This window comes from Zingiber officinale, chromosome 8B, assembly GCF_018446385.1.
Source record: "Zingiber officinale cultivar Zhangliang chromosome 8B, Zo_v1.1, whole genome shotgun sequence".
NCBI classification, from domain to species: Eukaryota; Viridiplantae; Streptophyta; class Magnoliopsida; order Zingiberales; family Zingiberaceae; genus Zingiber; species Zingiber officinale.
In genome coordinates this window covers 51,685,640-51,708,628 of record NC_056001.1, presented here as the reverse complement: position 1 = coordinate 51,708,628, position 22,989 = coordinate 51,685,640, and the positions used below count along the sequence as shown (strand labels likewise).

Sequence of the window (22,989 nt, the reverse complement as noted above, 5' to 3'; positions counted from 1 at the left end):
GAGTGATTGGAAGTCTGATGTACTTGATGAGTTGTACACGACCAGACTTGGCCTACGCAGTAAGCAAACTGAGTAGATACACGAGTAATCCCGATATTGAGCATTAGAAAGGGATAACAAGAGTACTGAGGTACTTGAGGTATATTTGTGAATATGGACTGCATTATACAAGATATCCTGCTGTGATCGAAGGATACAGCGATGCAAGTTGGATATCTAATATAAAAGACTCTAAGTCTACGACTGGGTATGTCTTCACTCTAGCAGGTGCAGTCATTTCCTGGAAATCTTCTAAGCAAACCGTAATAACCAGATCCACGATGGAATCTGAGTTTGTAGCTCTTGATAAATGTGGTGAAGAGGCTGAATGACTACGGCAATTCTTAAAAGATATTCCACGATGGTCGAAACCTATGCCGACAATTTGCATACATTGCGATAGTCAATCAACAATCGGTCGAGCAGAGCCATCTGTATAATGGTAAGTCTAGACATATACGTCGTAGACATAATACCATTAGACAACTACTCTCAATTGGAGTTATCACAGTTGACTATGTGAAGTCAAAAGATAACCTAGCGGATCCGCTAACCAAGGGGTTAAATCGAGAGTTAGTTGCAAGCTCATCACGAGGAATGAGTTTAATGTCGTTGTCAGCGATCAGTGCAGAGGACACTCAACCTATGCTGACTAGAGATCCCAAGAACTAGGTTTAAAGGGACAACTAATCTGCACTGACTAGACACGCTATGGGGAATAACCCAATAAAACAGTGATTAGACCAGGTAAGCTGATGAGCTTTTAATGATCAAGAAGAGTAGATGACAACTTTTGAGGGATCACCTATGTGAGAAAGAAGTGGAGCCGATTTGAAGAGAATTGGAGGCACAATTCTTAGATCTTCTTACAGAACCAGGCATGTTCATGGCCAAGAACGAACACACTCATGAGAACTGAGTTGTATCAGGGAGAGTCTTGGGTGAGATTTGTCACTGCTTACACAGACGACAGTATAGTTCAAGGACATCGTATCTACTATCAGCCAGTAAGCAACCAAATCTTCACAAGGGAAGGTTCAAAGGGTAAAACTTACCTATCCTATACTTGACTCAACTCCTGAATGCTATCACTTACCCTATCTCCATTCATGTGGGGGATTGTTGAATAAGTGAATGGAGAAGAAATGGAAGAGGAAAGGGGCTCCATTGTGAATAAGACTTTAGTTCCACATTAGAAGTTTCAAGGCATTTTTGTTGGTTTATATTGATTCACATACATTGAGGATGTGAACAAATGCATGGGGAGAGACTCTCTCACGCGTGGGTGCGCAGGGGGGTGCAAATCCAGGACCCGGATTGCATTGAACCAAGTTGACTCGTGTGCGAGTGCGACCTGCGCACATGAATGCCGGACCGGTCAGGGCAAAATTTGCCCAAGTGGAACAACCAACATTTTGCCACGTAGATCTTTTGCTGTTGTGAAACGGATGCATTAAATTCGAGATTAATGTAGAATAAAACCAGCAGAGTAATAATGAGTGAAACGGTGGTCGTTTCATTGCTCGGCTAATAATGACCATTAAGATCATTAACTCTGACTATTGATCCGAGCTCCTATATAAGGAGGCTCCGATCATAGGCAGAGAGCACACAACAAGCAAAGCAAAGGCTCTCCATTTTTCTTCCTCCTCTGTCGTGCATCTCCTGTCGGCGGAGTGCCCGTGGTAGTATTTGGGTACCACTCAGCTCGCCGTGACCACCAGTGCTTGGTCGGATTCACGATCGGTCGTTGTATACTGGGAAACAGACGACCCTTGTAAGCCTCGAAGCACAGTCGGAGGTGGCCGAATCTGTTTCAAGGAAACTGCGACTCGTAGAACTCGGTCAGCTCGTCCGGTCGGTCTCTTTGTCAGACCGACAGGCTTCTCTGCTCGTTCGGGATCTTCGCTCGACCTGTCAGCTTGCCCGATCGACCAGTCTCTTTGATAGCCCGACCTATCTGCTTCACTCAGCTTGTCTACTCGACCCGACCGATCTCTCTCCCGACCTGTCTGCCGACCGATCTGTCTGCTCGACCCGGCCGACCTGTCTGCCGACCGGTCTGTCTGCTCGACCCGGCCGACCTCTCTGACAACCCGACTTGTCTGCCGCCCGATCTGCCTTGCTCGACCTGTCTGCCTCGTCCAACCGACCTCTCCTATTAGGCCTGTCTGCCTCGTCGACCGGCCTCTTTGCTCGGACGCTCTGCTCACTCAGTCACTCTGAGGTTGACACTTGGAGAAAAACCAGCCCCTGCTGGCAGCCTGAGATCATCTGCTCAGGTCAGCTCAACTGTAAGTTGAATTTAAATTCTGTGTAATTTTTAAATTCAACTAAGTCTCCTAAAAATCTCCGACAACAGATTATTTGTATTCCAACAACTAGAACTTAGATGGTCCCTCGCTTACCACCACCATAAGCCTACAAATGCTTGGGACAACCTAGGACATCAGTATCTAGGCTGAAGACCTCACAACGTGGCCTCAGATATAGTCTACTCTACATAGCAAATAAGCACATCATTATAATGATGATGCCCAAAGTAAAGGCCCAAGATTGCATCCACTCAAATAATCTCTTATGCTTTAGGTATTCAACTCTATCAATCAGATTATGTTAAGCCATCTAGTGCATTGAGCTCTTCAAGCTTGCTCTATGTCACTCGACCAACACTCTACAATTTAGTCTTCAACCCTCTTGATCCCAGCCACGAAGCTATCAAGTGCACTAAACTCCATGAGTTCACTCCATGCCGCTCAACCAACGTTGCAAGCCATCAAGTCTCCCAAGCAGATCCCAAGCTCTATGATAACTCCTTTCATTCAATTGAGTCATCGAGCACACGACAACCATTAGCCAAATCCACAATCCAATCCCATTGAGTCAGCACCATGAGAACTATACAATTCCTTACATATCAAAGATAAAAAAATCATCTAACTTAAACCATATTACCAGCACATCAAAACAACGTTGTCTACTCCAATGTTGTTTAGTCCAACCACAAGGCAGGAGATATTTTTCAAATAGAAACTTTATGCTTGGTTAGATTATTGGCACATTTCCTCCTCTCCTTGACAAATTCCTATAATTGATAATTCCTTATCTTCAACAGAGTATTAAAAAAAGGGAAAGTAGCTGTTAAGAAACTCTATATGTTTTCTCTTGACAAACTGTGCAGGAATATCTATGAAGAACACATTCTTCAACCGAATGATCAAAAATATTTAATTTTCTACAGGTACCTGTGAATCACCAGTGTTATAATCAGAAACTTCTGTATGGTTACCTCCAGATATGATAGATGTTTGCTCCAAACACTTGATCAATTTAATCAGAAGTTCCTGTCAAAAAAGTAATAATAATAATTTGTAGTTGAATACCTAGACAACAAATATAGACAAAGGATAAAAGCTCCATGCAGCTGACCTTTTGCATGGCATTTTGATGCCATAAAAATTGCAAGGATGGAATGAGTGCAGCAGCGTTCACAGCAGATGTTAATAAGTTCACTGAAGAAGCTACCTAAGAAACAGTATACGACAGTTAAAACAGTTAATCACACTAGTTGTACCAAACTGATTGGTTGTGCACGTCCAAAATCCCAGTAATGCAATCAGGGGAAATTTGAGCTTTACACACCATTAAAATATCAGATGGCTCATCCCAATTCCTATCTAATAACATAAAGCAAACTTAGTTCTATATGTCACAAGCATGAATTAGAACTTCTACCAGTAGCATTATGGATATGGGACAGTGTACAGAACCTGTTTATCAGATAAAGAATACAAAAAACTGCTGCAGCTTGGGTGTACTCAGTCAATCGCCAAAGGAGTTGACTTTGTGTATTGAACAAATATAAACAAGCTCTTACTAAGCCAAATGCCAGCTTGCTCATGAACATTTGGTCATTTACAGCCCTATTAAAATCACACCTTGAACTCCCTTCACATTTAAAAAAACACAGATCCAAATTATCTTGCTGGGAATCTAGAGCTGGCTCACCCTACTGCAAATAACATATCCAGTCTAGCAATACACAAGTTAGTTTTTTCCAACTAATACTCCATACATATATGATATGCCGAATAGAAAAAGTTTAATCTTCTTTTGGATTATTGTTACTTCAGATAATTTAGACCCTATCATTCCAATTTAAAATCTTCCTTGACTGAATAACTTCAATCTTAAGTAAACACTATGCTTTTCCAAAATCTCAACTATTTAATCAACTCTTTCCTTTGATAATTCGTTGATGACATACATGGACTTCATCATGATTAATAATATACATATCATTTACATGAACCACCAAAAAAAAAATGCATTTCCATATGAAAAGAGCATGCAAAAAATCCGAAATAGTGAACTCCACATTGTTGTGTGACATAAATTACCCAAGCAACTCTAGATCTTTCAAACCATGCGCAGGGCAATATTTGGAATGTTCAATACCATACAAGGACTTTTAAAGTTGCATTCTTTCCCTACTCTCAAGGAACAGATTAAGGTGGCTGTTGCATGCAGATCTCCATGGAACAATGATGGGCTTTTACATCAAATTGCAATGGCACTTACACTAGCGAAGGAACTTATCCTAAAGAGATTAATTATAAAAATTATGGAAAAAGATATCACTAAAACTCCAATAATAGTGTATCATTACAATAAAACAATGTCAACCAACCATATTTTAAAGATTGGATATTCACAGGTGCAGAAATGTCAACGTTGGGAAGCTAGCCGACTAGGATTGTTAGTCTAACATAATAGAATTGCCAATCAACTATACATTTAAGGTTGAATATTCACAGATGCAGCATGTCAAAGTGGAAAGCTTGCCAACCAGGATCACAGATCTAATGTTGTGAACAACCTTTTATATTTAACTTTGTAATTATACTTCTAATAGATAAAATGTATATGAAATATGCAGAGAAGTGCCTAATTGATGCAGTAGAAAGATTAGTAGCTAATACAAGAAAGACTAAAGGATTGACAAATTACAGGTTGAAAGGGGAAGGATACAAGGGTTGTAGGGCTAGTTCCCTTATTGAGGTGGGAAGGCAACACCTTCTAGATTATAAGTCTAAGCAGGTCAACTTGATTTTCCTGGCTTGAATTGATTATAGTATTTGTTCGAGACTCCATACACAACCTATCTATTCTGTTAGCGTCAAGAGGCAAAATGGATGAAATGCTCACCTAATGCCCAAGAGGCACAGCTTTTTCTAGTTCTCATGATTCAGTCTTACCAATTTACCTAGTGGAACAAGACAAGAAAAAATTCAAAATGGACATGTTGACCACTCGTAATGAATCTAGGTAGATTTCAGCAACCTAATGACCTTTCAATTGTGATCACAAGGACATGTAGAGACCTTGACAATGCACAGTTAACAGACTTGATAACGCAAAACTATTATTCATCACTACAGCTATGATGTGACTATAGACATACTTGCAGTAGAAATCCAAGGTAGTTTCAATTTACACTCAGATCACCATCTATGAGCCTCAAATCCCTCATTTATATAGTAGGTGTATGTCCTCTAGATAGTAAAGTTGAGATCAAGAATGCAAATAATGTAAAAACAACTATATTCAATTTTCAGCTACCACCAACTAGCATTCTACTGCATAGCTAAAGAAGTAAAGCAGTTCCAGATCCTCAAGTTTTTGTAGTCTCTTCATGTGCATTCTTAATGCCATTAAAGAAATCAAGGTACCTTTGGGCTAGAATTCGGAAATGTTATCTGGAAACGTCCTTTACGCTGGATAACTTTTCCTTCTAATGGCTCTTCATGTACCACTGCACATAAGTCAAGCATATTTTCCATGATTAAACAAAGAAAATCAACAACAAACCACTTAAAGACCCATATGATTGTGCTTGTTTCTAGAGCACAGGAATGAAATATCAATTTTTGACGGAAAGATTTCAATATCACAAATGACATGGATATTATACCAGATGTAACATTTGGCAAATCTTTTATTTGATGGAACAAGGAACCACTGTGACTTCTTTCACGCTGACAACTCCATTTTATGCAGTCTCTTTGATAGAATATCAGAAAGATTAAAGAATTAGCAACAAACTAATATATGCCGAACTATTTGATCTACATGTAGAAAAGGAAACAAAATGAGCAACTACACTAATAGAACTGACGCACTAAGCAAAAACAAAATACATTGACAAAAAGGAAATGTATGAAGGTGAATAAATGAAATGAATACAAAGGGACTATTGATAACAACAATACTCATACAATACAGGAACCTAGTAGTGAATAAATATGCAACAAAAACATAGTCATAGTAAACGTTAGAGCCTTGTTATACAATAGAAGAAACAAAATAGAATACATAGAATAAAATAGATTAAAAAGAGGCAAGCTTCAATGCTGTCAGCATAATTTGCAATTGGAATTAGTGTTGGGAACAGCCAGACAAAAAACACATACCCCAGATAGATAAGGAACTTCCATATAAATAAACTTTAGAAAATAAAGAAAAATGCATGAACTTAGGAAAATAATAGAATTTTCAAATTAAACACAGATTATTCATTTTTCACATCATTTGTTTAAGACAATCATCATTATCATCATCTTGAAATGCTTGTCCTGACTATCTCATGTGAGTCATATGGATATCTTTCATTCAGCTCTATGAGAATACATACACTACAAATAAATGTTGGTTGATTGCAATTGTCTCAACTTATTTTATTTCACTTTAAGATATTTTAAAGCTGATTCTAAAGTTACTAATTTAGCTTTATATGTTAGATAAGGTTTACAAATATCATTAATGCCCTTCTATTGAAGATTTAAATTAAAATCTCATGTTCGAGCTTTGTTCTCGGACCGAAATGATTGGTGAAAGTCAGCACATGTAGCAACTTCAAAGCATGTTGAGAACACCTAACCTGAATTTAATCTTATAATACTTTTTATTTAGCTTGTTAAGCTCCAAATATAAACATAACAATTATAAAAAACAGAAATAATATTTCAGAGCAACAACTAAAAAATATAACAGCTGTCTCACTAATACCAAAACAAATTTTGTGAATTGCTGATAGCATTAGTTCTAGTAACATCTTAGTGAAATTAACCTTACAATTTTCTAATTCAGATTAAATAATGCACCCAAGTCATCTAGGAACTTGTTTCTCCACATGTTCATAAGCATCTCTTAATAATCATTAAGAGTTGGCATCTCATAACTTGAATGGGGAAGATGCAAGTCTAAGGTATCCAATATATCTGAATTTCTGACTCTAGCATCAATTCTAATCTTTAGTGTTGGTGTTCCTCTCTCCTCACTTTTTTTCTAGCATTACATCACCTCCCCATGATAGACGGGAACGAATTATAACACAAATCTTGTTTGATTGTGGATAATACCAAGGCAACACGATGATGTCTCCTCTGTTGACACATTATCATTATTGATCTACGTCTGAAACAATATGTTTGAACTATAGCCAACTAACATCGATCAACACTTGAAACCATACTATATTCCAAACATTGTTCCTTTATATTAGTTTATTCCTACTACATTATCTAATGCAAAAAGGCATAAAGAAGTACAAAGAGCTAGGATTAGATGGCACAGAAACATCCAAGCAAACATCAGATGGCAATTTTGTGAAGCAGTAGTAAAATTCATAAAGGGTTTACTGCATAAGCAAAATGAACTTTGTGATATTGTAGATTCCAGTTATTACAATTACCTCTCTGTGTCTGTGTCAACATTCCTATGTGAAGAAAGAATGCGCTCAAGAAGAAGAGAATCAACTGAGAATTTTTGGCATACATGGCTATCCGTGTTCAAAGATACAGAAGGGTTTACCACATCTGCCCCATTATCCATATCAAATTTATAGTTCTTCATTTCTGATGCTTGAAGTCGTGAAGTAACAGTGTCTAATTGTGACTGGATCACCTGAGTAGAAGTTGTAGCGCTCACGTCCTCAGAAACATCAAAACAAGCTCTGCAACAAATTTGAATGTTTAAAAATTAACACAGTTAGTCACATGCACAATTCATCAATAGCTTACGTGAAACGTATATAAACTTAAACTGTTACTAACAAATACTTTTTGACTAGCTAATTTGAATGACTGAAATAGACAAATTGTTCAGTTCAGTTTGAGAAATACACATATTATAGTCGCATTTGTGAAGTACACATGTTATAGTTGTTTTAACAATCCATAGTAGAGATATCTAGAAGATAACCATGACAGATAACTTTCTATTGTCCTATAATTTCCCCTATTTCAGCAATAAGTCATTAGCTCTATACACTTGTAAGCACATGTTATAATACACTAAGTTTTAATTGCAAGTCATTCCCAATGTCATCAGCTCTGGAAAAGATCAGATAATTGAATCCAAAACCTGAACAAGATTCTAAGTTCATTAAAGAGCTGGATGATTGTCTTTCTAAACTAGATCTCAAATAAACAGAACCACTGCTATTCTTTCTGTTGCTGCTTCTCTCTCATACTGACATCTTTTTGCAATATGGCCATTGGCCACCAGCACAAAACAGGTTCTTAACTTTTTTTTTTAATGTAATTGTGGTCATGACCATTACTATGTTATCCCTAAAAAAGAGAAACATCTGTTTTCCTTTATCTAAAAATGAGAATCCAAAAAGAAACTCATTATTATAAATATTTAGTTTACATACTTGAGTGCCTCAAGAGGGCGGCTTGAAAATGCAGATGCAAGTGGACCCTCCAAATCTTGGATATCTTGCAGAAGATCCTAATAAACTTAAAAATTTACTTAGATACACCTCAAGAAACACAAAATGGATTAGGCAAGAAACAACAAATAAGAATAATAATACCTCCCTAGAAGCTTCATTGTTGGCAAAATTATCTTTCTCATCATGCCTTGAAGAACCAATATTGCCATAACCTTTCTTAAGGTTAGTCTTGACATCTAGATTTTCAGTGCAATGAACATCATCCAAGGAGCATATCTGGAGACAAACACATAAAAGGAAAAACATAGCCATGTTAGTTTCTTATAACCAGTCAGAATAGGTAACACCATGTGATATGAGAAATCAAAAGACAAATATCCATACAAGAGCCGCTTGGGATTTCAAGTCCTCCAGATTGAAATTCCACCCACTTATTCCTGTCATGTATTCTTGCTGCAATAAGAGATTAAGATTATAAGTGATATTATTAACAGCAACCAGCAGTATAATCTGAAATACTTGATTAAATATAACAATCTACATATCACAAAAAAATAGTAGAAAAGTAAAAAAAACCATCAATAGTATAACAAGAAGAAAACAAGCTCCATGCCTAACTATTTAAGGACATGCAATTGGGGAAGGATTCATTTAAAACTAGAATGGCTTAAAAAGGTTAGTGTTAGGGCCCACGAGTTTTAAATTAAATTGAAGGATTCATTAGGTCATAGCCTTAAAAAATACTGTACCAGTGCCATTTGTCTTTAGTTGGGAAATTTTTTTAAGGTGTGGGATCCCTTAGGCCTCCTATATTGATATATATTATCACAATAGCATTTTATATTTACACAACTCCCTCATGTAGGCACATTTACTATTTGAATCTATTCTGTTTACAATTTGTTCCCCTACACTTCCCCACTATTCAAAAATATTGCAAACTCTCAACTTGTAACACAGTAGAATATTCTAGGACCTCTCAAAAACTTAAGCCTCATTTCCTTAAGTTGAAAAATATAAGGAAACAAGTGGTTCGGAAAAATGAGGAAAATTAGCCACTTTCTGTTGTTTGTTTGAGGGAAAAAATTCCAGGAAATACCTTGATTGTAGGGATATAATTTACCTTGGTTGTAGGAATTTGATTAAGTCTATATCTCAATTAACTGTTCGTTTGATTTTTTTTAATATAGATTATTTTTCATTTATTTTGACCTAGAGATATGGGAACCAAGTTCTTTCCTTTCTCCTCCACGACACAACATACAACATTACTACAAACGAACGGCCGAAAGATGGTCTCCTAAAGCAAGAGCAACTTCAGCCCTTTCGGCTAGAGCTTACAGAGCCGCTCTCACCACGGCCTAAAGAAGCGAGGCCTAAGCACACAACTCTTCCAACCAACAAGGCCAAGACAACAACTCTTACACCCAACAAGCCCAGTACAATGAAGCCCAGGGAACCAGTGCTACTCCATCAATGGATTCTATAGGTGAACAAAACATTGAGAACATGCTAGAACCCTAAGCGTCCCACACACCACTGCTACTCTGAAACACTTTACAGCTCCATTCTCTCTTATCCTCTCCAAAAATGGCCCCCTTCCACCTTCTTTCTAGCCTCCAGATGTCTCCACTCAGAAAATGGCCCCCTTTCACCTTCTTTCTATCCTCCAAATGCCTTATGCACTCCACTCCGAAAATAACCCCTTTCCTTCATTCTCCACAACTATTTTCCCTCGATAAAAGCCCTTCTAGTCTCAACCCAAAGCGCAAGAGCATCCCAAAACATGCAAGTAGTCTCCCCGCGAATTTATGTAAGTCTGTTGTTTCATTCCTAAGTCCATGTAAAGTCCACATGTCTCCATCTGTTTATACCACCTTTATGTAAACCCATGTCTCCATTTGTTGATACCACCTCTATGTAATTAACTGCTGGTTTTATGGTTTTGTAAAATTTCTATGTTTAATAAAGTTATTTCTATGAAGACCTAAACAAAGTAGGGGCTTTACCTTGATTTTCTAAACTAATAATTACTCTCATAAAACTTCTTCAGTCTTTATCTCAATAACCACAAGGTGAACAGTAACTATATCAGGAATAACAAAAGTTTTGACCGGATAAGTCCTATACAGGCTAAGTAAGGAAGGCATACTGCCTATATTGCTAAAATAGCCAGGGCAACAATTCGGTTACGAGGTCCTGAATAGGTGAGGCTCATTGGAAGTAAAAGAGAGAAAAAAAATTAGAGAAGAAAAACAGGACAAATTGTTCATAATTACTATTTGCAAATCACGGTTCACTTTTGCCGTTTATAATTACTATTACTGATTATTGTTCACTTTTACTGTACATAATTACTTTTCACTTTACTACTCATAATTACTGTTTACAAATCCCTCTCCACAATTACTGTTCACAAATCCAAAATTTTTGGTACGTAAAAATTTTGGTACCCAAGTTCACAAACCCAAAATTTTTGGTATGTAAAAATTTTGGTATCACAAACCCAAAACTTATGATACGTAAAATTTTTGTATCAGAGCCTAAAGACTCCAAAAGGACCTAAACACTTTATGAACAAAATACAGTTCCAAAATACTTATTACGAAGAAACCCTTGATTTCTCTCAACAATTCGCTAAAACAAAAGATGCTGGTTATTGTAACTCTTCTCTATTAAGCCAAGGAGATCAACTATTGGTTCAACAAAATAACACCATATTAGCCCTGCTAACATCTTTACATTATAGGTTTACAGTATTAGAAACTCAGTTTATTACCCTTGAAAGCCACATTCACAAAAATAATCAAGCAAACGATCTAAAAGAAGCATTAGGAAACTTAAACAAAGATCTGAGTAAACTTTCTCTTGGAATAATAATTCCCAAGCAGTCACCTACTACCTATAAATTTCTCACATACACAACCCAAGCAAAAGACCTCTCTTCTAATGGATCTACGAACACGAACTGAATCTTTTACAGGATTATCACAAACTTTAAGACAACCAAATAACACTTTATTTATGATACCCAGGAGATTATCAACCAATACAACTTCTTATCAACTAGAAACTAGAAGAACTTATAGATATTAAATAAAATTTAGACACTTTTTCAAATGAACAATTAAATACCCTAAATCCTAGAAGGATATACAATCAAGGATTGTTATCCTTTTCTACCGCGCTTTATATACATCACATAACACAACCACTTCATCTACCAGATGGAGGTGAAGAACGTTTTACACTTATGACTGAAGAATCAGTAAGAACACTTCTACAACATAAACATAATTATATCCATTTAGGACTAATTGTATTTGGTCTTAAAGGACTTACTAGAAAAAGCATCGAAGCTAAAGTATTTTTAAACCTCCTAACGATTTTCTGATAATGATAAAATTATTATTGGACTCATTGAAGTCGACATGAATAGCAATTTGGGAATTACTTATTTCTGTCCAAATTTTAAGATGACTATCCCAAATTTTATAGAACATATTAAGATCTCAGTCCAAGCAAGAAGCTATGGAGATTTTCAATTACATAATATCCAAATAGACATAATATTTCTAGGAAAAACCATGACTAATATTAATAATAATTTTAAGTCCAAATAAACAATATTATTGAAACACTTACTACAAAAGGAATTCATTTTCTCAAACCTAAAGATTTTTCATCCAATTTACTTGCCGGATTAGACTAGACCCTTAATCTAGAATTAAATAATAAACTCCAAACTTTACCACCAATGAAATCTATTATTTATGAAGATAGACATGATATTTCAATTACTTAATATGTTCTATATAACGTCTGGGATAGGCATATTAAAATTTGGACAGAAATAAGTAATTTCTAAATTGCTATTCATGTCGACTTCAATGAGTCCAATAATAACTTTATCATTATCAGAAAATTGTGAGTCATAAAGGACTAAAAATACTTTAGCTCTGATACTTTTTCTAGTAATTCCTCTATGGCCAAATACAATTAGTCCTAAATGGATGTAATTATGTTTACGTTGTAGAAGTGTTTTTGCTGATTCTTCAGTTATAAATGTAAAACGTTCTTCACCTTCATCTAGTAAATGAAGTGGTTGTGTCCTGTGATGTCTATAAAGTGCTTTAGAAAAGGATAACAATCCTTGATTGTATATCCTTCTAGGGTTTAGGGTATTTAATTGTTCATTTAAAAAAGTGTCTAAATTTTGTTCAATATCTATAAATTCTTCCAGTTGATAAGTAGTTGTATTGGTTGATAATCTCTTGGGTATCATAGATAAAGTTCTATTTGGTTGTCTTAAAGTTTATGATAATCCCGTAAAAGATTCAATTTGTGTTCGTGTTCGTAGATCCATTAGAAGAGAGCTCTTTTGATTGGGTTGTGTATGTGAGAAATTTATAGGCAATAGTTTTCCAAGAGAAAGTTTACTCAGATCTTTATTTAAGTTGCCTAATGCTTCTTTTAGATTGTTTGTTTGATTATTTTTGTGAATATGGTTTTTAAGGATAATAAACTGAGTTTCTAATACTATAAACCTATAATGTAAAGATGTTAGCAGGGCTAATATAGTGTTATTTTGATCTCCTTAGCTTAATAGAGCAGAGTTACAATAACCAACATCTTTTATTTTAGCAAATTGTTGAGAGAAATCAAGGACTTCTTCATAATAAGTATTTTGGAACTGTATTTTGTTCATAAAGTGTTTAGGTCCTCTTGGAGTCTTCAGGCTCTAACACTAAAATTTTACGTAGCCAAAATTTTGGGCTTGTGATACCAAAATTTTTACGTACCAAAAATTTTGGGTTTATAAATAGGAATTGTGGACAGTGATTTGTAAACAGTAATTATGAACATAAAAGCGAATAGTAATTATGAGTGCACAATAATTATGAACATAAAAGCGAATAGTAATTATGAGTGCACAATAATTATGAATCATAAAAGTGAACAGTAATTATGTACAATTAAAGTGAACAATAATCAGTAACGGTAATTATAATCAGCAAAAGTGAACAGTAATTGTGAACGATGAATTGTAAACTGTAATTATGAACAGTTTGTCCTGTTTTTCTTCCCTAATTTTCTTCTCTTTTACTTCCAATAAGCCTCACCTATCAGGACCTCACAGCCAAACTGTTGCCCTAGCTATTTTAGGAATAGGCAGTATGCCTTCCTTAGCCTGTACAGAACTTATCCGGTCAAAACTTCTATTATTCCTGATATAGTTATTGTTCACCTCGTGGTTACTGAGATAAGGACCGAGGAAGTTTTATGAGAGTAATTATTAGTTTAGAAAATCAAGACAAAGCCCCTACTTTGTTTAGTTCTTCATAGAAATAGCTTTATTAAACATAGAAATTTTACAAAACTATAAAACCAACAGTTAATTACATAGAGGTGGTATAAACAGATGGAGACATGTGTTTACATAGAGGTGGTATAAATAGATGGAGAAATGTGGACTTTACATGGACTTAGAAACAAAACAACAAACTTACAGAAACTTGCAGAGACTACTTGCACGTTTGGGGCTCTCTTGCGCTTTGGATTGAGACTAGAAGGGCTTTTATAGAGGAAGAGAGAGAAGAGAGGGAAGAGAGCTGTTGAGAAGGAAAGGGGTCATTTTCTGAGTGGAGTGCATAAGGCATCTGGAGGATAGAAAGAAGGTGAAAGGGGGCTATTTTCGGAGTGGAGACATCTAGAGGCTAGAAAGGTGGAAGGGGGCCATTTTTGGAGTGGAACATCTAGAGGATAAGAGAGAATAGAGCTGTAAAGTAAGTGTGTTAGAGTAGTAGTGGTGTGTGGGACCCTTAGGGTTCTAGCATGTTCTCAATGTTTTGTTCACCTATAGAATCCATTGATGGAGTAGCACTGGTTCCCTTAGCTTCATTGTAATGTTGGGTGTAAGAGTTGTTGTCTTGGCCTTGTTGGTTGGAAGAGCTGTGTGCTTGGGCCTTGCTTCTTTGGGTCATGGCGAGAGCGGCTCACTCTCTAGCAGAAAGGGCTGAAGTTGCTCTTGTTTTATGAGACCATCTTTCGGCCTTTCGTTTGTAGTGTTATAGTAATGTTGTATGTTGTGTTGTGAAGGAAAAGGAAAGAACCTAGATCCCATATCTCTAAGCCAATAAATTTTTTCAGTGTATGTTTCTCCGACTAGGAGGTACGGTCTTCTTATCGATCCCATATCTAGTTGGATCCTTGGACCGAGGCTCTCCAGTGTTTGACTTGATCTATTAATGAAGGGAAAGCATCCCATTCAGTATCAAAATCAGAATATAGTCATCAAATTCTGGTTGTCGTCCATTAAGCTCATCAAAAAGATCTAATACACGCTTACCAGCCAAATGAGTAGTTTTTCCTGATCCTGATATTTAGAAAGAGCTAGAGCACAGGTTTAGCTATTAGGCTCACCTGACTGTTCGCAAGCATGTTTAGTAGAATATTGACAAGAAATACTATCATTAGGGGATAATATTTCTAAGACTGGTTTGTTAGTTAAATGATGAACAATAGATGGATAGTCTAATACTACGGATGAGGAAAAAAAAAGAGCATAATCTTTTGTTAGAAGGAAAGCTCTATCAGGTGCCAAAAGAAAATTTAGTCCCGAATATTCAGATGTAATAATGGTTTAATCCAAAGTTTAGAGAGTGGAAGGGGTGTGCTATATTGACCACAATTATAGTAAAACCTTATATGTATATTAGTAACAAATTGTGCACAAGTTAACTGTTGGCCATCAAACTATCAGTTTCAGTTTTTAGTATCCAATCATGTAGACAGTTAATTTCTTCTGTAGTTTTAGCACAAAGTTGTTTTAGCATTAAATTTGTATTATTTGGAAAGTCTTCCCATAATTCTTCTAGATTATTTAAAGGCACGTAATCCTGTGTTTCAAGGTTATGAGGGTAAGAAGGATATAAGAAAGAATTCACGAGGCTGTAATAAGAAGAGGACAGTATTTCTTCCACATCATCTACTGAAACAATAGAGTATATTGAAGATGAATCAAATGTCATATTGAAGATGTATCAGAGACATCTGATTGTACTTCTACTAAGTTAAAATTGATAAAAATAATGATGTTATAGAGATTTGAACCTAGATCTCGAGTGAAAGTTAAATGTCCTATCCATATGATCTATATCATATTGACATATTTGATTGTTAGTTAATTATTTAATAACTAATGTTTTCTTTTTCCATATAAAAAGAAGAGTAATAGATAAATAATGATAATTTATAAATTATTAGTTAAATAAGAGAATTTTGCTAGTTAATTTATAAATTTTAATTTTAACATATAATAATAATCTTAATCATGGTGAACCATGCACGAATCATGAACTGCCAGTTTCGAATCGTAATCGTCTTGAATGGTTAAGGTTAAGCATCAACCCCTGGAACCATCGAACTGGAGATTCTAAACCGTCGAGCTGATAGTTCTGAACCATCGAATCGGCAGTCCCGAATCGTGGTCAAGTATATATGAAATTGATGAATAAAAATAATAATATTTTTTTAATTCCTCTAAAATTTCTTAACATGGTATCAAAGCAAATCTTAACCCTCATTCCAAAGTCTCACTGTCATTCCAAACTCTAGCCTCCTCTTCTCTTTCATTATTCATCAATGCTAACAACTCTTGTTTTTTCCATTAGCTGTTGCTGGCCTAAGAGGAACTATCAATCGTCGATCAATCATTGCCCAAATTCCAATCATCAAGATCGGTGCAGGAGCCACACACACCATTACAACTTTTCTAGTCCAATAACACGTGTCGACGGGTGAAAGCGCATTCATAACAAGAAATCTCTTTAGTTGTCACTATTCCATTCACCTTGCTCCGTACAACACCTCCACATACCTAGTTGAGTCAACATCTGTTCACGTGTGAGACTTTTTTTGTACAACAGGTTTAGAGTCTCTTTGATCTTTCGTATTTCATTCTTTGTTTTCTTTTGTTTTTGCTACTCTTTGGTAATATGGTTGAGAAAATGTTTGTCATGATCTCTGATAATGAATATACCAAATTCTCTTAGTACCAAGAATCGTTAAAGTCTTCATTCACACCAATTACTACTATTATTGAGTCAGCTAAACCAAAAACATTTCCTGTTTCCTCATCCTCCAAATGAATCATAATTTTGGTATCATATTTCTACTTCTACAATTACTTTAACTGATGGATCAACCTCTTATGTTTGGATCTATCATAGTTATTCCAACTCCTTCAATTCCATGACACCGTCTTTAATCTTACCTCAGTGTCTTTTAATTTAATTGATGTAACCAAACTCACCCGTACCCTTAATGGTTGTTTCATTCTTTCTCTATTATTCTTTTTCAATATCTTACGACGATGAATATAGAAAATAAAGGACATGAGTCTAGGGCCTCTACATCCTTGATGCACAGGTAGCTAAGTTCATCACTTGTTCAGGAATAACCCCCCTGTTCGAAACACATTGTTAGTTGGTTTATCATTCTCTCTTAGTATTTAAGAAACTTAGCCCTAATTTTATAGTCTATTATCATTAGATTGTGAGTCATGTCACTTTGCTAAACACCATTGTTTTAGTCCAAGTCCAAGAGTTAACAAACGAGCTAGTGCTCCTTTGGGGACCTTATCCTATTGTCTGCGAGTTTAGGTATTTTATTATTTTTATTGATGATTATTCTTATGATATGGTTATACTTGATGAAAAGTCATTCTAAGTTATTCTTTCATTTCTCTATCTTTTTTTGCCGAGATTAAAACTCAATTTAATATTCTGTACAAATATTGCAAAGTAATAATGTTAAGGAATGCTTATTGAAATATTTTCAAACTTACATGACTCAACATGGCATTCCCCATCAGAACTCTTGTGTAGACATACCATCTCAAAATAGAATTGTTGAGAGAAAGAATAGACACTTTCTTGAAACTGCAAGAGCTTTATTTTTTTAAATGCAGGTTCCTAAAAGGTTTTGGGCTGATGCAGTTTTCAGAGCTTATTTTTTAATTAATCGTATCCCATAGTCCGTCTTCATGGTGAGACTCCCCTTTCCAAATAAGTCGTCGTTTCTTATTGAACCTAGACCATTTAGCTGTACCTATTTTGCTCGAGATATTTGTTCTTAAATCTAAAAACTTGATCCAAAATCTCTAAAGTGTGTATTGCTTGGATATTCTCGAGTTCAAAAAAGAAGGGGCCTGGCGCAACTACAAAATTGTTGTCGTGTGACCTCAGGGGTTCAAGTCGTGAAAACTGCCACTTACAATGCAAGGTAAAACTATGTACAATAGACCCAATGTGGTCTGACACTTTCCTTGGACCTCACATTAGCGGGAGCTTCGTGCACCGAACTGTCTTGTATTCTCGAGTTCAAATATTATCACATTCTCTATTTTTTATTTTACTAAATTTCTTGTTAAGCCTCACGCTTAATCTAGGTGATATATTCCTCCTCATCTATGTCATGTGCTAGCTTCTTCTTCAGCAGATCCAAGTTCAAGTGATGATCTACCAATTGCCCTTCACAAAAATAAGCATCAATGTACTTATCCAATATCTTCCTTTGCGTCTGATAATCACTACCATCATCTACTTGTTCCTTTATTGCATCTCTTGATTTATATCCCATCCTATAACTGTTCATGAAGCATTATTTCATCGTGGTTGACGTAATGCTGTGACTGAAGAGATGAATATTTTTGATGACAATGGTACTTGGACCCTAGTCAAATTACGGGAAAAAGATAATTGGATACAAATGGGTGTTTACAATTTAGTCAATCCTAAAGGGTCTATTGCTTGACTAATAGCCCATTATGTTTCTAAAAGGTATGCCCAAAATTATGGAGTGATTATTCTAATACTTTTCCTGCTATTACTAAACTTACTTTTATCCGATTATTTATTTTCTGGCATTCACTCATAATTGACGCTTACATCAGTTATACAATAAAAATGCTTTTCTCCATTACGACCTTCAAGAGGAAGTCTATATGGAACAACCGCTAAGTTTTATTACTCACGGGGAGTATCAAAAAGCATGACGTCTTCGTAAATCCTTATATGATTTGAAACAAATTCACCGTGTCTGGATTGACAAATTAAATCAAATGATTAAAAAGTTTAGAATGATGAAATATAAATCTAGTCATTATGTGTTCTATCATTTTATTGGTTGTATACGTGGACAATTTGTTACTACAGAAAATGATATCGCAGATAGTCTTATCTCTTAAATCCTTTTTTCACAATCAATTTCATACAAAGGATTTAAGGATTTTAAAATACTTCTTGGGAGTTAAGGTAACAAGAAATGAATCTTTTTATGTCAGCGGAAATATGTACTTGACTTATTGCATGAGACAGGAAATTAAAGTTTAACTATATAGTACTCTAATGACTCCTAATCTGCAACTCACAAAAGATGGTGAATTATTTGAGAATCCTAAGCAGTATGAAAGATTGGTTAGAAAGCTAAATCATCTACTGACTCAAGTCACATATTGCATATTTAGTCACTCAATATATGATCTCAAATAGTTAATTATTAGGCAACTGTAGAACAAATTTTGTACTATTTGAAATGAACACTAAGATGAGGTATCGTGTATAACAATCAAGGCCATACTAAGGTTGAGTGTTTTTTAATGCTAACTGGGCAAGATCGAAAGATGATCAAAAATCCAAATCAAGTTATTGTGTCTTTGTTGGGGAAATCTAGTTTCATAGAAAAGTATGAAACAAAATGTTGTCTCACATTCGAGTACAGAATATAGAACTATGACATGTGTGAGATATTGTGAATATTTTAGGTTCTAATTGCAGTCTTAAAACTTATACCAATCAAATTGTAGTGTGATAACCAAGTGGCTCTATATATTACTTCCAATCCCGTATTTCATGAGCAAACTGAGTATACTCAGATTGAATGTCACTTTGTCTATCAAAAGATCTCTAGAAGGAATGTGACAATTGGAGAACTGGAAAATATTTTCACACAAGCTTTAAATGGGGTTCAACTCAATTATCTTTATAACAAGTGGGCATGATCAATATTTATTCTCTAGCATAAGGGAGAGTGTTACAGATTATATAAATAAAAAAATAAAAAATATAGAGATATGGTTTACCTTGATATAATTTTCATTGTAAGGATTTGATTAACTATACTCTGTATATATATGAATGAGATTGATGGATAAAAATAATAACATATTTTTTAATGCCTTTATAAAGTTTCTTAGCAATAATATAGCAATATGAACTAATATTTCAAGAGCAATGATACAAACTTTTATTTATGTTACCTGTTCACCATTTTGCTGCAACAAAATATTTGCCTCTCTTCCCTGAAAGAAAGTCCTATAATAACTTTAACAATAATTTCAACATATCAAAGATACAATAATAATGTGATACCTTGAGTGCCTTAAAACGTTCACCAAGAGGAGGAAGGCCCTCAAGGATAGTTTGTATTGAATACTCATTTGTGCGAGCATGTTTGAAGAAAGGGTGCTTCAAAAGTTTTTCTGAAGTTGGGCGTCTCTTTGGATCCTTTACTAGGCAAGTGGCCAGCATCTCTTTAAAAGACTATAAAAAAGGTCACACATCTAACATAAAGGTCATGAGACATATTTTGCTAAAAAAGTTTCCTTTTTTTTTAAAAAAAATTAACCTTTGAGAATCTCTTGTCTCTTTCATAATCAAGACCTGGTGGTGCATTTTGTAAGGTCATAAGCAACACCTATCATATATAACAATTTTTTAGTATTGTACAACAAAAGCAAAGGCATGCAAAAGACATTTTGATTTCAAATAGACCTTCATAGGCGGATACTTTGAAAATGGAGCATGGCCATGCGCAAGTTCTAATGCAGTTATACCAAATGACCAAATGTCAGCTCTGTTCATTACCAAAACTATCAAGGTTAAATTATTACCAATAATAAAAAAAATTATTTCAAGTTAATAGGATAAAATGTCATAATCAGAAGTCACCACCGACTTAAAATCATATCCATGTAGCTGTTGCATTACTTCCGGAGCCATCCTGAGAAATAGATGCAAATTTTTAAACAAGCCATTCTTTATATGGGGAAACAAATAAACAATCCGATACATCAAACAACTACAAAATCAACACGTTCATCGACACCAAATGTCAAAAGACATAGTAGGCAGACTTTACCAGCATGGGGTACCAACAAATGTATTTCTTGCTCGTTGTCTATCTCCAGTATCGAACATACAAGCTGAGACTCCAAAATCAGCTAATTTAACAGCTCCCTTAGCATCAATTAGGATATTCCCAGCCTGCAAATCAAATTCTTTGATAAAGAAACATGTAGGAAAGGTTGAAGCACTAGGGTGACACAAAATCTTTTTTTTTTTTTGATAGGTAGGGCAACACAAAATCTTGTTAACATGGCAAGAGGTTCATATACCTTGAGCACAAGCAATGGAATCATAAATCAGTCAAATGAAATCCAATTTATGAAATAATTTTTTTTTTTTTTGGATAGGTAGGGCAACACAAAATCTTGTTAACATGGCAAGAGGTTCATATACCTTGAGCACAAGCAATGGAATCATAAATTAGTCAAATGAAATCCAATTTATGAAATAATTTGATCTATGGACAGCATTGTAATAAAGGTCATAATGCCTACACATCATGATTGTCAAAATTGATATCAGTATCAAATGCAGGTTTGAAAATGTCAATTTTTAGCCGTGCCAGAATTTTGGTTTATGACTAGAATGATACGATTTTTTTAACATACATATTGTATCGGAATGGTTTCAACACTTATATACTTCTAAGTGTAAATCTAGAGGAATAAAAAAAGTCATTTGCCTTAATAATTGGATGGAAACAAAATGAGGTGAAACAAAGACACCAAGGTAACTGGGGAAAGCAACGCCTAGGAAACATTTACCCAAGCCTTTTCTTTCAGTTAATCCTTTTGCCGTATAAACTAGCTATGTTCCTAAACACAGTGTCTGAGGAAATAACATTGCAACCAACTATTGTTAACAAGAGTAATATAGATGCAAAAACAGGGTTCAAGAATTCTATTAAATAATAAATAAAAGCAAGAAAAGTCTTGCCATGTTTTGTATAAACAGGATAGTGATGTTGGCTGATCGACAAGTTCTTTGATATGGAGAGAACTTTCAAAGCATGAATAATCAGCAAAACTGAAGAAACAAGTTACTTGAAAAATACGCCTGTGTACAAAAACCTAACATATAATCAACATACCTTTACATCTCTATGAATATGTCCCTGAGCATGGAGATATGCAAGAGCTTTAAGAACTTCATACAAGAGAGTTGCAATAACCGGCTCTTCAAAGCCTTCTGGATAAGCATATTTCATTATGTGAAGGGCAGAACCCCCAGCCATGTAAGGCATCACGACCCAAAGGTTGTGGCCTACTGTAAAAGAGCAATAAGCACGTAGTGTGTTAGGATGATCAATCAAACTCATTGTTTGTACTTCTCGTCTTATCCCATCCTGAGATCAAGGAAAAGGTCAGATACTGCAATATCATTATCAATCAAGTTATTATCAGAACCATTTGATAGATCTAAGAGAACTTATATCATGGTATTCTGAATCAGGAAATCCTTCAAATGAAATAAGATGCTTGGAATGATTGAAACACAAAGCAAACAAAAATTCAGACAAGATCATGGATGCACTCATAATCATGCAAGCTAAAAGCCTAATAAGGCATGCTTAGAATCATTCCTCTAAGACTACCAAAGAACAACCTAGTACCTTGGTGTAATTACAAGAGAATAATAAATTACACACAAAGCTGACAACAAATCTAACATTTGCTACACTTGCTGGTATTTCTCAATGATAACCTGAAGAATTTGCATTGTGAGCAATCCTAGTTAGCCTTGAACATATAGTATTTGATATCGTAATCATACCCTAAGTAGTAGAGTTTGACAAGGCTGTCTTGATGCGATTGACAAAGGATTTAAGTTAAATTTACTAGTGTTTGAAATTTCAAGCCGTGCCAATGTTTTGGTATTTGCCTAGAATAATATTATTTTGGTATTGTGCTGATATTTCGATGTATGATGTCGGTGATAAATTGGGAGGAGGAAAGAGATGAAAAAGAATAAGAAAAGATAAGCCAACTATATAGTTAAGCTCAATATTTGTTTTTCATCCAA

At 35.2% G+C, this 22,989-nt stretch overlaps 1 protein-coding gene across 3 annotated transcripts in view; it reads right to left on the bottom strand.

The window, feature by feature from the left end:
* LOC122014778 (serine/threonine-protein kinase BLUS1-like) overlaps nucleotides 1–22,989 on the bottom strand; it is a 44,609-nt gene that overhangs the window by 5,633 nt on the left and 15,987 nt on the right. For all 3 annotated transcript variants that reach the window (XM_042571199.1, XM_042571198.1, XM_042571200.1), the window contains exons 5-19: nucleotides 22,058–22,312; nucleotides 20,981–21,105; nucleotides 20,798–20,842; nucleotides 20,614–20,695; nucleotides 20,468–20,536; nucleotides 20,212–20,382; nucleotides 20,100–20,141; nucleotides 9,164–9,232; nucleotides 8,921–9,055; nucleotides 8,759–8,835; nucleotides 7,793–8,053; nucleotides 6,014–6,102; nucleotides 5,772–5,854; nucleotides 3,469–3,564; nucleotides 3,285–3,383 (exon numbers count right to left, since the gene is read on the bottom strand). In XM_042571199.1, coding sequence (XP_042427133.1) covers nucleotides 3,285–3,383; nucleotides 3,469–3,564; nucleotides 5,772–5,854; nucleotides 6,014–6,102; nucleotides 7,793–8,053; nucleotides 8,759–8,835; nucleotides 8,921–9,055; nucleotides 9,164–9,232; nucleotides 20,100–20,141; nucleotides 20,212–20,382; nucleotides 20,468–20,536; nucleotides 20,614–20,695; nucleotides 20,798–20,842; nucleotides 20,981–21,105; nucleotides 22,058–22,312 — 1,698 coding nt within the window. The remainder of the gene's footprint in view (nucleotides 1–3,284; nucleotides 3,384–3,468; nucleotides 3,565–5,771; nucleotides 5,855–6,013; nucleotides 6,103–7,792; nucleotides 8,054–8,758; nucleotides 8,836–8,920; nucleotides 9,056–9,163; nucleotides 9,233–20,099; nucleotides 20,142–20,211; nucleotides 20,383–20,467; nucleotides 20,537–20,613; nucleotides 20,696–20,797; nucleotides 20,843–20,980; nucleotides 21,106–22,057; nucleotides 22,313–22,989) is intronic.